Below are 16,582 nucleotides of genomic sequence, written 5' to 3' on the forward strand. Positions count from 1 at the left end.
CATGCAATTCAGGAGAAAACTGAGGAGCCTAGTCCAATTTCCTAAGTGCCTCAAGGCACATAAGCAGATGGAGGCTGAGGGTATCACATTCTAAACTACAGGAAATAGCTTGGTAACAGCTCATAGCCTAAAACGTCTGCACTAACTGCCAGATAAAAAGCCATCCTATCAAGTAGCACCTGAATCTGAACTGGGGACCTCTTGATTTTCAGTCAGATTCTCTGCCACTGTGCTATATCACCTTTTGCAATGGGATTTGAACTTCTGACCACTGATTTACCAGGCCAGTGTTCTAACCCTTGCACTATAAGGTGAGTAGATCAGTACTCTAACCTCTGAACTATAATGCCACAATGCAATTTACTGTTGTTTGTTTGTCTTTCAGCTTTTCCCAGTTAGAGGTCGTCTCAGCGGAACTCCGGTCCGCTAATGATTGGCAGTAGATTTTCACGAACGCCGAGGTGCCAGCTCGACATTCAACCTTCAACTAAGGCACACCCATTTACGCATGTGTTTCGAACGCCCACCCAACTGCGAGGACATGCAGACTCCACACAAAAGGCACTCCCCGCAATCCAGCTGAGAATCGAACGGGAGAACCTCTTGCTGTGAGGCAACAATGCTACCGCTGCACCACCGTGGATACAATGCAATTTACCGTTAATTATGTTTAATTGCACTTGAAATTTCCTAGTTTTGGGACCAATAGGGTGACTGCCAAATGTGAATTTGTCTCCTTTCCAGTGGGTCATCAGGTTTTTAGTGACCAAATTAATGATGGATAGCTAGAAGAGACAGCCAAGCACCTAGGTGGTCATTGTCATCCACACCTGAGGATAAATATTTTCTTTCTACTCTTATTTACTGGCTACTTAATATGCTTGAATGTGTACTACATGCCATGCCAGTCCCCTTTGGTTCTGTATTCATAACTATGGTATGCATGCCATCTATATGTGCAGGATTTAGTTAATTAAACTGTAAAGACAAAGCTATCATGTGGTCACCCCTAATGGACACTCCTGAGACATGTACTGTCTCTCCCAGGTAGGTCTGCTCTTTAACACCAATTCATCTGTATTGTACTCAGGCTTAAAACCTCTAGGTCATATCTTCAAATTCTTAATGGCAAAATTGTTGAATCATACAAAAAATAACATAAATCAGCATTGTGTTATCTTCTTGAATGTCTTTTCAAAATAGTCTAACACTCGTATTTGCACACTGTAGTCAAGACAAAGTCTGTTTTCTTTTCTATTTTATTTCCTGTCATTACTGGCCTATATCAGAAAGTTGTCAATGAACTAAAGGTGAACTGAGGTTTTCATAAAGTTACAGCATGTCATGTTACACAAACGTTATCACATAAGTCCGTTTGGAAAATGCACCTGGCTGCCAAAGTGCTACACAGACCAGAAAGCTTGATGATTATGACATTATGTCTGAGGTCACAAATGACCACTATGATGCAGTGCATCTTCAGAACTTTAGAGAACAGAACAAAGAATTCTCATTATATCAATACAGTGGAAATTACTTGTTTTTCATAAAAGAAACTAGCAGAAATCTTCAGTAATACAAAGTAAAACTGGTTATTGAAGCTGTTGCCTGTCCTTAAGCAATGAATGACTCTAAGGTCCTAAGAAAACATGGTTTTGTTATTGGTATAAGTTTGGGAGAAGGAACTTACGCCAAAGTCAAATCTGCATACTCTAAGCGACTCAAAGAAGATGTAGCGGTGAAGATAATAGACAAGAAGAAAGCACCTGCTGATTTTTTGGAGAAATTCCTTCCTAGAGAAATGGAAATATTGAAAATAGTGAATCATGAATATATTGTGAAAACTTATGAGGTATTTGAAAACCCCAATGGAAAAATTTATGTTATCATGGAGCTTGCAGTTCATGGAAATTTACTGGAATATATACAGTCTAGAGAGTCATTACCAGAAGACGTGGCCCGAAAGATGTTCCATCAGTTAACAACAGCCATAAAATACTGTCATGACATTAACATTGTGCACAGAGATCTGAAGTGTGAAAACCTTCTTTTGGACATTAATTACAACATCAAGGTTTCAGACTTTGGTTTTTCAAAACAGTGTGCTTTTGATGAAGAAGGGCAAATTGTACTATGTAAAACATTCTGTGGTTCTATTGCATATGCAGCACCAGAAGTGCTACAAGGAATACCTTACCAACCAAAGCTCTGTGACATTTGGAGCATGGGCATTGTTCTGTTTATTATGGTCTGTGGCTCTATGCCATATGATGACTCTAATATCAAACGGATGGTGCGAGCTCAGAAGGCACAAAGACTAGACTTTCCAAGATCTAAATGTGTGACCTCAGTGTGTAAAGACTTAATCTTTGGCATTCTTCATCCAGACATGCTGACACGACTGACTCTTGAGGAGATCCTGGTGCACCCTTGGATGCACCCTACAAAATTAGAAAGTTCAGACATTGAAAAGAAAGATGGTGAATGCTCTCAAACAGAGCACCAGCAAAGGGAACAACTAAAAACTGATTCAAAATCTAATGTCATCCACAGATCTAAATCACAAAATAAAGGTGAAAATAAGACTAGGGTTACATCAGAAGCAACTCATCTCAAACCTGATGCAAAAACAGAACAAAAACTTCACTGAGAAGACAGTAAAGCAGGTACAGAAGAACAAGTCTTCTGTATACCACTGCCAAGTCTATATACATCACTAATGACTGAAACAGCTGGATCAAAGCAATACAAAAATGTATACAGTGGCACTTGTTAATTATAATCGAAAAAGAGGGATATGCATCTGATGTAGTCTGCATTTATAGTCACATATGGCATATACACCTAATAAAAATATTACTCGCTCCAAAACAAAATATGGTATACAGTTTTCATTTTTAATTGCTTTAATTATAAACATCATTTGTGCTATGTGATTTTCAACAGATCTACTTTACACAAAAAAATAATAAAATTAGGAACAGATATGAAGCACGCTACTAGACTTCTAAAAATATGTAAGTAGGCAAAATTGCTATTATGCTGAAAAAGTACATGCCCCAAGTGGTCTGTCAACATAATTATTTGAGTTTTGAATCTACCTACTATTAATGTACTTTATCAGATAAATGTTAGTGAAATCTGCTGAGATCATCCTTGGACATTACATCATTTTGTGTGAATATAAATGCTTATTTATGCATTTTCATTGTCTACAAAATAACATTATTCAAATACTTAGCAATTTAAACATTTATTTTTGTTAAGATTCTGTTAGAAAAATATGTATTAACATATGTGTGCAATGCTTATTTTAAATAAGGGAAGATTAACACGTTTTTATTCTATATGCGGTATTAGTTCTATTTTAAACTGGAAACATGCTTTTCTGAAATTGTGCTTTCTGACACTGCAAGATGCACTCTGACCTAGTTTGCTAGCACAGCAAAATACATGTTTATCCTTTGGAAATGTATTGGAAAGCAGGTGATTTTCTGCTAGGTCAGGAAATTAAATAGAGAATAATAATAAATTCTGTAGATCCATTCATTATGGACAATAAGCTCTGTTCGTGCTAATGAAAAAGTGCACAAGCTGCAAGATAGTTAGATACTATAAACAATGAACTGCTTCAGAAATCTATACTTGCATTGTGCTTGAATTAGCCATAGTACCTAGACTTGTAACATCACATAGCAAGAAAGTTATAATTGACCGGTGGTCGTCAAGGCCATTCTGTTTACTAAAATAATCTTTTTTAAACTTTGAAGAGTCAGCTAGAAATGTGAGAAACATCTGTAAAGTAACAGAATTGTGAACTGGTGATCTACTACGTCAGTCGTAGTGGGCAATGTCTTGAAAGAAAGGTATAATAACTGTGACACTTCCTGATTTAGTCAGACAAGCTCTGTAACTGCATTTTTTGTCTCCTTGCGCAAGAATAAAGATACCTGAACTGAATCTTATGCTTTTGGTCTTTTGAAGTATTTTTCTCTGACATTTTTTTTTGGTCCTTTGGAGCCGGAAACCCTCGTTTAGCCTGGGATCAGATGGGTCAGGTGGCATGAAACTGCGCAGGGAAGATACCACATCGGATCTTCTTCATTGAAAGACCTCTGACTGAATTGTCGTGCAAAAGAGGCCAGCCACTTGTCTGATCTACGACTGAAGGCGGGTTCCGTTTGAACAGTGAGTGACCAATCGCTGAGGCTCAGGTAGGGTGAAGCTGCTTTTTTCTGTTTTAGATCAGGGACTTGATTGTATTTGTTCTGTGAGAATTTTTAAAATTCAGAGACAGAAATATTGCTATCTTGTCATAGATCAGGGAAACAGAATAAGTAGGCAGGTAGTCTGAAGAGACTGTAAACACTTGGTGGTACCACATTAAAAATAAAAGGGTTACGTAACATTTAAAAGGTTAGAACAAAATGGGTAATACGTGCACAAAAACGAAAAGACCCCAAAGCCCACAGTTAACCGAAGACGCAAAATATATGCAATCACAGCGCGCCGACAACGTTAGATATTATACTAAATGGGTTAATAAATATGAATCTGATGGGAAACTAGAAAGATCCTCGCTTATCAAACTTATTAGACAGTTAAAAACTGATTCTAAAGGTCAGGTTAAAAAACAGCGTAAATTAGGAGTTCCTCAGGCACACAGGTGGATTGAGGAAGCAAGCCAAAGAGAACAAAAGAATAAAAATTCAAAAGCAATGTTTCTAGACAAAGAGGATAATAACTTAGTTATAGCATCTGCCCCTCTGCCCGCTCCGGTTCCGGTTCCCTTACCAGCTCCCTTACCGGAATATGAAGCAAAAGAACAAACTGACCCACCTCCACGATATCCAGTTGTTCCTATAAAACCACTACCGTTTGTTAGAGATCCTATCGAGACTAGGTCTCGAACACGTAATTTAAAAGGGGATATTGAATTATATCAAATGAATGGAAATTCACGAGCTATGAGTGAAGAAGAGATATGCCCACTCATAGAAGTACCAAATCCTCAGGCAGGACAAGAAAGGCAGGACCCAACTCTCTTAGTATACAGACCGTGGACACCGGAAGACATCCAGAAAGCCACAGAGGGAATTCCACATCCAAAAGTTAATTTTAGAAAGTTCTTAGAAGACTTACAGGGCATGAGATTAAGTTATCACTTAAATGGAGAGGAAGTAGAAAAAGTGGTCAGACAAATAGTAGGTCCAGATTGGCACATGATCAGTGGCAACTGGAATCCCCATGACGCTGCACTTAGGCCCCTCCCACATAGCAGCGCAGAACTAGATAACAGATTGAAAGGTCTGACAGACCGAATTTCTGAGAAATGGAAGCCTAGGGCAGACTGGACTTGCATTAATCAATGCATCCAACAAGAAAGTGAAACTGTTGATAGATATTTTGCCAGATTATTAGAATGTTTTAACAATCACTGTGAAATGCAGGTGCCTGAAGATCAGACACAAGATTCCCCATATGAGCAGCAGTTAAAGAATGCATTTTTGAAAGGCAGTATTGCACCCATAAGTAGTTTCATTACTAAACATATGGTAGACCATCGTACAAGCAGATTACAATCACTGCTTGAATATGCTAGACATGCCAAAAGGCATTTTAATAACAAAAAGAAAAAGAAAGCCCAAGTATTTGCTGTAGAAGATGGAGAAGTTTATTTAGTACAGTCCGGACAAAAGGGCAAAAAGAATGCCCAGGGAAACAAACAATCTGATCAGTGATCAGAGGACTTTGAAGGGAGAAAGAAAAGAGGTGAGTGCTTCAAATGCGGGAAAAAGGGACACTTGGCAAGGGATTGCAGGAAAAATAAGGCAGCAGTGGAAGACAAAAACGATGAAGGTGAGGACTGACTATATGAAAGTCAGGAATCACTAGATGGGAATAATATAGAAAGGACAAATGACAATGTGATAGAAGGAGCAGAGAATGTGATAATAGAGAAAGTGCAGGAAGCTACCGATAGTGAAGAAAACGAAATATTAGACCTAGCCTTACTGAGCTTAGAGCTTTATCTAGCTGACACAAAACCAGAAGTGACACTCCTGGTAGAAGGGAGGGAAGTCAAATTTTTGTGCGATTCAGGGGCATCACGAACCCTAGTACACCCCTCCAAACTACCAGAAAATTCAGAATCACATGACTTTATACTAGTAAAAGCAGCTAATGGACAGCTGTATCGGGAGCCTCTCTCCCATAAAATTACAATAACAGATCCTGTTTCAGGATTAACCCAGAAAAGCAAAATTGTTGTTTCTGCAAAATGCCCAGTGAACCTTTTGGGCAGAGATCTTATGCAACTATTAGGCATAGCAGTAGTTCCAACCATGCAGGGTATGGAAGCACAGCGACAAACTAATACTTTTGCAGTGCAAACGGAAGGTGAAACATTTTACTGGTACAGCCAGGACTTAGTTACGACTGGCCCTGGAGCAGTAACTGAAGAGTTAATGAATGTAGCTATCAGTAAGTTCCCCTCCCTTTGTATTGACATACAACACCTGTTGCACTGTACTCTGTATTATTGTAATACACCAGGACCTGACAAAGAATATGAAAAAGAATTGTTTAGAAATCATGCAAACAGATTAGTACTGTGTAATTTGTACTGGGACATGAAAGGGAATAGTGTAGTTAGCTGTTCATTACCCCAGGAGTTCTTTTCACTTTACAAATCAAATCTAATACCGCATGTTAGTTTAACTAAAGAGGAAGATTTAAAATGGAGAGATCTAGGAGAAAAAGTTACAAAATGGGAAAAACAGACAGAATCAGAACTGTCAGAACAGAGAATACAAAGACAGAAACTGAACTGGATAACACAAACACATCCAGCTGTACACTTGCAATCCAGCAAAGACAGCTGAGAAGCCCTCTTATTAGAAGAGGAAGAAAAAGCTTTGTTAGACATACCAGAAACTCTCTGGTCAACAGGAAAGTCAGACGTAGGACTTATTCGCACAGCAGGACCAGTTACTATCACGCCAAAGTCAGCATTTAGACCACAGAAGAGACAGTACCCCTTGAGAAAAGATGCAGAGGCAGGTATTAAACCAATCATAGCAGCTTTGCTTAAGGAGGGAATATGGGTGGGATCTCCCGATTTGCCATGTAGCACACCCTTATTCCCAGTTAGAAAAGCAAATGGAGAATGGCGTATGGTCCAAGATTTACAAGCTGTAAATGATGCAGTAATACCAAGAGCACCTACGGTGCCAGATCCACATACCTTGTTGAATGATTTAAAACCTCAACAGAGATATTTTTCTGTGGTAGATATCAGCAACGTGTTCTTTTCGATACCGATACACCCTGACAGCCAGTATTGGTTTGCATTTACATTTCAGGGGAAGCGGTATACATATACGTGACTACCACAGGGCTATAGTGAAAGCCCAACGATATTCTCACAAGAGATGGCAAGTAATTTAGCGGGATTTATCCCACCAAGAAGTAGTCAAATTTTACTTTATGTTGATGACATCCTGCTGGCCGCCCCTACCCAGCAAGATTGTAAGGAAGATACTATAGCATTATTAAAATTCCTAGCAGTTGAAGGACACAAAGTAAGCAAAAATAAATTGCAGCTTTGGAGAAAACAAGTGAAATACCTTGGATATGTAATATCCAAAGATGGCAGAACATTAGATGAGGACAGAAAAGTAGCGATCTTACAAGCACCAAAACCCACAACCAAGAAGGAAATGATGTCCTTCCTGGGTACGACTAATTTTTGTCGAAGCTGGATCCCAAACTATGCTTTGGAATCTGCACCTTTAACCGACCTGATTTTTAAGAAGCCTATGGCAGCACAACATTTAATACAATGGACACCAGAAGCAGAATTAACTTTCTGTAAACTGAAACAATTGATAGCATCATCATTAGTTTTAGGATTACCAAATTATCACAAACGTTTTTTCCAAACTGTAGATTGCAAGCAAGGTTATATGACATCAGTATTGACTCAACAGCATGGGGACAAACAACGCTCCATTGCTTATTATTCATCACAACTGGACCCAGTGGTGCAGTCTCTACCCCACTGTGTACAAGCAGTAGTTGCAGCTGCAATGGCAGTGCAGACTTCAGCCTCAGTAGTGTTATTCCACCCTCTCACATTGAGAGTGCCTCATGCAGTCACAATCATTTTACTGCAAGAAAAAGTAGCATATCTTTCCCCTGCTAGGCATCTTTCTTGTATGACTATATTGCTGAGCCAACCTCACATGACAATTGAACGATGTACTAATTTGAATCCGTCTACCTTGCTCCCAACTCCTGTGGATGGCACACCCCATAACTGCCTGCAGGTAATTGAGCAAAAGACACTGCCTAGAAAAGACCTCACGGATGTTCCCTTGGATGATGCCGAGGTGACATATTACGTGGATGGCTCATGCAAAAGGAGTCCTACAGGACAGAACCTAACAGGTTATGCAGTAGTTTCTGATACTGAGATTGTAGAAGCGAAACCTTTACCACATAACTTATCTGCACAAGCAGCAGAGTTGATTGCCTTGACACGGGCATGTACCTTAGCAAAGGGTAAAAGCGTAAACATTTTTACAGACAGCCAGTATGCTTTTTCTACTGTACATGTTTTTGCACAACAGTGGAAGAATCGAGGAATGGTGACATCTACTGTCAATCCGATTAACCATGCACAGTTTATTTTAGATTTGTTAGATTCTATTCAGTTGCCTCAGAAAGTAGCTATTTGTAAATGCATAGCTCATACAAAACAACAAGATAGGATTTCAAAAGGCAATGCGAGAGCTGACACAGCTGCAAAGCAAGCAGCCACAGAAGCATTTCTTTTGAACGAGGAATTACAACCTTCTGAGATTTTAGACTTAGAAATGTTGAAAACAAACTTACTACACAAGCTGAAAAACAAAAATGGAAAAGACGAGGAGCAATTCTCAAGGAAGGGCTGTACATCTCTAAAGAGGGAAAACTGATATTATCGTCTAATTTATTTAGATATGCAGCTTTGTTGAGCCATGGGCAGAGCCATGTCTCAACAGGGGGGATGGTACAATTAGTGAATCGGGTATTCCCTACGTACGGGTTTACAAACTACACTAAAAATTTTGCCTGTCATGTCACACTTGTAATAAACATCATGCACAAGTGGCATTAAAGCCCAAGCAAGGGAGTTTCCCTACACCACCATATCCGTTTCATACTATCTGTATGGATTTCATAGAATTGAGCAAATGTGAAAACAAAAAGTACTGCCTTGTCATTGTGGATATGTTCTCCAAATGGGTGGAGGCCTTTCCGACTATTAAACCAGATGCAGCCACTGTTGCAAAGACCCTAGTTAAAGAAATTATTCCTAGATTTGGCATACCGGAAAGGATCTACAGTGATAATGGTACACATTTCGTTAACCAAACTATACAGCAGTTAAGCCAGTATTTTGGGATTTCTTTAAAACATCACTGTGCATATCACCCTCAATCTGCAGGGTTAGTAAAGAGGCACAATGGAGTTTTAAAGAATAAGCTTAAAAAACTTATGGTAGATACACAGAAGAACTGGGTGTACTGTTTGCCCCTGGCACTGTTGAGCATGAGAACTGTTCCGAATGCAAAAGGATTGACACCTTTCGAAAAGATTTTTGTAAGAGCTTATTATATACCTCAGTGGAAACCTCTCATGCCTGCAGACCAGGAAGCAAATTGGACACTTGCAAAGTATATGAGGAGTATGCTGAATAACAAACATCTTTTACAGTTTAATTATGTTTCAGATAAAGACCAAACTAAACCATCCGAAGCAGCAGTAGCCCCAGGCACTTGGGTCTGGGTAAAGGCAATCAAAAAGAAGAATTGGACGACACCAAAGTGGGAAGGTCCGTATCAAGTACTGCTGAGCACGCCCACAGCAGTCAAGATTGCGGAACATTCATCTTGGATTCATTTGACACACTGTAAACTAGTCAAAAACTTTGAACTTGATAAAACTCTTGCTAACACACAGCAGCAGTAAAATGACAAGACCCAGAGATAATAGAAATTCTGAACGACTTCAGCAGTGTATTCAGCAGTGTTGCATAATCATCTTAATAACTGCATTAGTGACAATGTTCTTTTTGCTGTGGCCTTTCTTTTCTTCAGCCACACCAGCTAGACTGAACAAATGTGATTCAACACTCATAGACTGGCATCCAAACTTTAACACTTACCAAGCAATCAAATATGTGTATGCTGAGAGTTTTAATATTTCAAATTATTGGATTTGCACAGCTATACCAACAGTATATGGGGGATTATTGATGGCTGCTGTCCCACTAGGGGTCAATGAGACTTGGGAAAATTTTGAGACTACACCTGTGAAATCTAGAGACAAAATTGCATTATTTCTACCTGCTACACAAACAGGAATTGTATGCTTTTTTAAGAATGACATGATTCAAGTAGGTTGGAGTAAATGTAATGTGACTGTTTCTTATAAATGTTATATTAAACCTAAAAATGCTAAAAATACAGAAACAATTTGTGATGCAGATTATGACTCATACTTTGAGTCCTTGCATAAAACTGTCAGTGATATACAACATAATCCTGTTCTTTTAAAGCAACTGTCTATTATAGATAAGAAAATGTTTCATGCAGGGAAGGTGTATATCAATACTAAGGTAGAAAACTGTTATTTCATATGTGGGAAAAAGGCATACAAATGGTTGCCTGAGAATTGGTCCGGCAGTTGTTTTTTGGGTTACCTGGTCCCGGCCATACGACACACTACAGCTTTGCCTCATGGGAGAATTCGAAACATCAGAGACATCGCAAAGAAACCTGAAAATCCAATCAAGAAACCTGAGAATCCAGTGGGACAGATCGTAGCAGACTGGAGAAACCATAACTCCGTGAAAGACAAAAGTAAACTAGCACACATGGACTTGAGTGACACTATCATATCCTGGGCTGGCATAGCCCCTGCATATGGTGCAGTTAAATCAATTTGGGAACTGAGAAAGCTATCCAAACTTCTCGAGGTCATGAGCAATGCAACTTTTTCTGCTCTTGAATTAATGACTGATGAACTGAATGCAATGAGAACTGTGGTGATTCAAAACCGCATGGCTCTTGACTTCACCCTAGCGGCGAGAGGTGATACGTGTGCTTTAATCAAAGACGAGTGTTGTTTGTTTATTCCTGACAATAAACACGAGATCAACGATCATTTGGAAGTGATTCAGCAAGTGTCAGACATGGCCAGGCCAGGCCCGAACCCACTGATGGACTTTTTCCAGAATTTGTTTGGGGGGTGGGGTTCCATCCTAATGAACATCCTGATTGCCATTTGAGTGGGATTACTTTTGTTAGGAGCATGTATTTGCTGTGGAATTCCCTACATGAAAAAATTAATCAAAAATTTTATAGACATGTCAGTTTCTGAGACTTTGTATCAAAGTACTGAAATTGAAGAACTGTTGAAAAAGGAAACACTTTCATAAGTTTAAACTGAATGACTCTCTTAGCTGCAAATCCTCAAAGGAAGAGGTTAGGAGAAGAAACAAACTGTTTATGCTTTTGAAATAGAATAAAAAGCATTAACAGGGGGGAAATGTTAGAAAAATATGTATTAACATATGTGTGCAATGCTTATTTTAAATAAGGGAAGATTAACATGTTTTTATTCTATATGCAGCATTAGTTCTATTTGAAACTGAAAACATGCTTTTCTGAAATTGTGCTTTCTGACACTGCAAGATGCACTCTGACCTAGTTTGCTAGCACAGCAAAATACATGTTTATACTTTGGAAATGTACTGGAAAGCAGATGATTTTCTGCTAGGTCAGGAAATTAAATAGAGAATAATAATAAATTCTGTAGATCCATTCATTATGGACAATAAGCTCTGTTCGTGCTAATGAAAATGTGCACAAGCTGCAAGATAGTTAGATACTATAAACAATGAACTGCTTCAGAAATCTGTACTTGCATTGTGCTTGAATTAGCCATAGTACCTAGACTTGTAACATCACATAGCAAGAAAGTTATAATTCAAGGCCATCCTGTTTACTAAAAAAAATATTTTTTAAACTTTGAAGAGTCAGCTAGAAATGTGAGAAACATCTATAAAGTAACAGAATTGTGAACTGGTGATCTACTACGTCAGTCGTAGTGGGCAATGTCTTGAAAGAAAGGTATAATAATTGTGACACTTCCTGATTTAGTCAGACAAACTGTGTAACTGCATTTTTTGTCTCCTTGCACAAGAATAAAGATACCTGAACTGAACCTTATGCTTTTGGTCTTTTGAAGTATTTTCCTCTGACAGATTCATATATGTTTCAAAGCTTTGTAAACACAAACTGTTGTCTAGTTTCTAAATCCACCCCCCCAAGTGACATGTTTAGTCTATTTCTGCCTTTTTGGAAGAAGTACCTCCAGGGTGACCCATGACCTTTTTGTCTGATTAATTAACTAACAAGTGAGTCACAGATTGTGCAAGTCAGTAGTCTGGAGCTCCAACCCAGGAGCAAAAAAACAGAGGCTATTAGTTTCCACTGTGAATTGCCAACTTACAATCTGGCAAGGAAATCTACCTAGCAAAAAAAACTTACATGTAAGTTTTTTGCAGGGGAGTGAGCACCCCTTCACCCTCACATGGGCTAAGAAAGACCCCTCACACCCCATTAACTTGCATACACCATCTTCATGGTCACTCATCTATGAAGAAGGGAGAAATATCCTTAAAGAAATCAATGGGTACCAACACATGCTTAGAAATCATAAGGAGGTTTCCAAAAAGAAAGGAGGAACCTCCACAAAAAAAGAACAATCTAATAAGTTTGAATGACTAAATACAGCCCCCACACACACACACACACACATCTATACTGGCAAACCTTTAATCCTTCCAGAAAGTCTGAACCTACATTTCTCTCTTTGGCAACAGATAGTTTCGGACAGATTTTATTTATTTATTTATTTATTTATTTATTTATTTATTTATTTATTTATCTATTTATTTAGTTAGTTAACATTTGTTTACCAGGAAAGTCAGACTGGGACAGAGCCCATTTTCAGAAGTGTCCTGGAGAGAAACACTCCAGATAGGCTCTGAAATAATCCATCATGGTTGCAGATGGCAGTGAGAGCCTCTCCCTCCTTTTTTGCAGGATTCCATCCCATCTGCCAGACCAAACTGCTCATTTCTCTCCTGTCATTCAGTATCAGCTGTCTCAGTGGGTGATGAAAGTGGTCCCTCCTTCTCAGTTAGGAGAAGGCTTTTATTCAAGCATGTTTCTGTTGCCAAAGAAATAAGATTCTTGGAGATCATTTCTGGATCTTTCCTTTCTGAACCTGTTTGTGATGGTGCCCAAGTTCAAACTGTTATCCCTTCATAATTTCTTACTCCTTCTTCTCCACTTGGGTTTTCTGGTGACCTTAGATTTAAAAGATGCATATAATCACAATCCAATCCTCTGGATCCAGATTTCAGACATTTCTTGTGGTTTTCTGTGTCTTGAACATGTTATCAGTTATATGCATTACCCTTTGGTCAATCCACTGCTTTAAGGGTATACATAAAGTGTCTTTCTTCTGTGATAGCTTACTGCAGACTGCAAGGTATTCACATTTTTAAACAGCTTGCTTATCTTTGCAGAGTCTTTTTCAAAGTGTCAAGAATCTGTCATCTGGGTAAGGGATCTCCTATACAGACTGCAGTTCCAGGAGAGCATACAAAACTCCTATCTGACCCTTCTCATAAGATTGTTTTCTTGGACTGACTACTGGTCACCTAAGTTCAAAGTGGTTTTCTTCCACGGGGAAAAGGTAGCTCTGTATCTAGATCCATTCCTGATTTTTTTTGCATTCCAGCTTCTGTCACAGATAGGGAATATCTCAGGATTTTGGGTCTCATGGCTTCAGTGATTCTTATGATCTGTCTTGCAAGGCTCCACTTTAGAAAAATTCAATTGTACTTGAAATTTGTATGGTCTCAACATCAACATCTTCTGGCATTCCAAATTCCAGTATTAGGGTTTGTGAAAAAGGAGATTTTATGGTGGGCACACCAAAATTATTAGAATCCAGGTCTCTCATTCTCCCTTCCTGCTTCAGCACAGTCAGCTACAGCAAACACCTCAGACTTTGCTTGGGGAGCCAAAGAACAACCAAAAAACCAGTGACCCAATAAAATCCAGGCAAGTTTTATTCACGCTCTTTCACTCTCTAACGCCTTGACTAGAATGCCTTCAAAGGAGAACACACCATGGTTTGCTTGGGGAGCAGTCTGTATGGTAATAAAAGTGCAGGCAGTGTGTATGGTAATAAAAGTGCAGGATCTTTGGAACAAGAAAAGACAGATCAAAACATGTAAGTATAAAAGAGATGTTGGCATTTATAAATGTTATCAATTCTCCCAATCATTTATGGTTCCTGGGACTTCTACAGGTGTTTGCAGACAACACCACAGTGATGTGCTACTTAAACAATCAAGAGAGAGAACAAGCATTTACCCTATCTGCAGACTAGCCATGGTTGCCTAGGATTTAGATTTTCAGCACAATCTCTCTCTCTCTATAGACATATTTCATTCTGTCCGAGCAAAACTGCGTTAAACAAGCGAGCTAAACTAGGATATAGCTTCACAAATGGAAACTGAATCAGGGGAATCTTTAGGAATTGATCCCAGTTGTGTGGAACATGTCAAATAGATTGTTTCATGTCCAATGACAGTAAACAGTTTGGCAAAATTCTGCTCCAGGACTTCATGCAGGAAGGCCCAGAAGACAGATTTTTTTTTCCCTTGGACAGAAATGTTCCTGATGTTTTTCCACTCTATTCATTAATATGCAGGATTATTCTGAAGATTCAGCAGGACTTTCTCAAAATCATTGTGGTGATTTCCATCTGGTCTAGGCAACATTGGTTCTCCCTTTTTTTTGAAATGGCCAGGAACAATTACCACAAGCTTCCTCACAGACTGAATCTACTCACAGAAGACAATGAGTATTTGATACATCTCTACCCTAAACAACTGTATATCATTGTACAGATGATAGAATCTTAAAACATTTTAGAAATATTTTCTAAGGACATGTAACAGATATTAAAGAGGCAAGAAAACCTGCTACTAGAAAATGATATGTTAGTAAACACCCATTTAGAGCTAGTGTTTCTTTGGTTCTACATACTTTGTATGAATTGCTATCATTTGGCCTGTCTTAATCCTCCATCAAGGTTTACTTGGAAGTCATTTCAGCAAGTCTGCCCATGGATTCTCCACTTTCAATGCAATCTCATCTGAAAATATTTTGAAAGGGGTGTTGCATACCAAGCCTCCCAGAAAACAGGGGCTCCTCCTTGGTATCTAAATATTGTACTAGAAAATTAACACTTGCTCTATTTGAACCTGCTATTCAGACTGACTTGTGGTTCTTAACATGGAAAACAGTTTTACTCACTGCACTAACATCAGCAAAAAAATATCTGAGACACAGGTTCTTCTGGTGGGTCAGCCTTATCTCATTTCCCACAAATACAGGGTTTGCTTTAAAACTAATACTACATTTATGCCTAGTCAAGAGTTTACTTTGCACTAAGCCATCCATCTCCGTCTTCTCCAGAGAAACCTATAAATGAGGGAGAAAGGATTCTCTATAGCTTGGATCCCGACAGACAACTTAGGTACTATCTTGACAGATCAGAATCTTTCAGGAACTCTAATCAGTTGTTCTTTTGTTGTGAAGGTGAGAAAAAGGGACAATTTGTGTCAACTCAGGCTATTTCCAAGTGGTTGTCTTACCTTTTCTTAGGTTAGATGGAGCAGTTATTTCTTATCTGGTAGTAACTTAAATGCTTAAAAAATGTTGCTTTGCAGCTTAGAACCCATGAGCTGGAAGAAGAAGATGTTAATAAATACATGTAGGGTTTGTGTGAAACTATTGGTAACGTTGTGAAAGTTAGAGATGAAAGAAACATATGGAATGGAGGCTGGAGGTGGAAGCTCATTTGAAATGTGAAAAAAAAATGATGAAACACTTACCAAGTGCTGTTTTTGTGGATGGTCTTAGAGGGGCATTATGATATGCTGGTTAGTCTAAATCATGTTTCTTCTGTAGGGACTTTTATCCTTTAACTAGTGATTGTGACACGGTACAATGTAGCCAGTGTAGGGAGAAAGGAAATACAGCAAATTTAGCTTTATTGGCCTGAATTTGTCCATTAAAGGAGTTAAAAAGAAAAAAAAAAGTCATGGGCATTCAGAATCACTATATAACTGAACCACCTGATTTCTTAATGGTCATTTGCATATTTCTCATGTGCCTCTAATAGAAGAGGTTTGAGGAATCACATAGTGGAAATTCTAGCTTGGCTAGAATTTTCTTTTAGCTTTTACCGATTGTTTTTTCTGTGTGACCTTTTTACTTATTGTTTTAAATGTAAAAAAAAAAGGATCAGCAACCATTTTAGATTACTTTCAGTAAATATGAAGAGTATTAAAACTGTACGAAGGACATGGATACTGTAATGGTGTACTAAATGTGATGTGGATATTATTCTGTAAGAGGGTGTAAAATTCGTGGCACGTGAA

General features: G+C 38.6%; 1 protein-coding gene across 1 annotated transcript; it reads left to right on the plus strand.

The window, feature by feature from the left end:
• The first annotated feature begins 1,621 nt into the window (after positions 1–1,621).
• Positions 1,622–2,650, plus strand: LOC122788001 (testis-specific serine/threonine-protein kinase 2-like). Its single transcript, XM_044054927.1, has one exon. The coding sequence runs from the start codon at positions 1,622–1,624 to the stop codon at positions 2,648–2,650; it is 1,029 nt and encodes a 342-aa protein (XP_043910862.1).
• Positions 2,651–16,582: the final 13,932 nt, after the last annotated feature.

This window comes from Protopterus annectens, chromosome 13.part0 (genome assembly GCF_019279795.1).
Source record: "Protopterus annectens isolate FY-2018-M chromosome 13.part0, PAN1.0, whole genome shotgun sequence".
Taxonomy (NCBI): Eukaryota; Metazoa; Chordata; order Ceratodontiformes; family Protopteridae; genus Protopterus; species Protopterus annectens.

Coding starts and splice junctions, on each gene's coding strand:
- LOC122788001 (XM_044054927.1), top strand. CDS start 1,622: ATGAATGACTCTAAGGTCCTAAGAAAACATGGTTTTGTTATTGGTATA.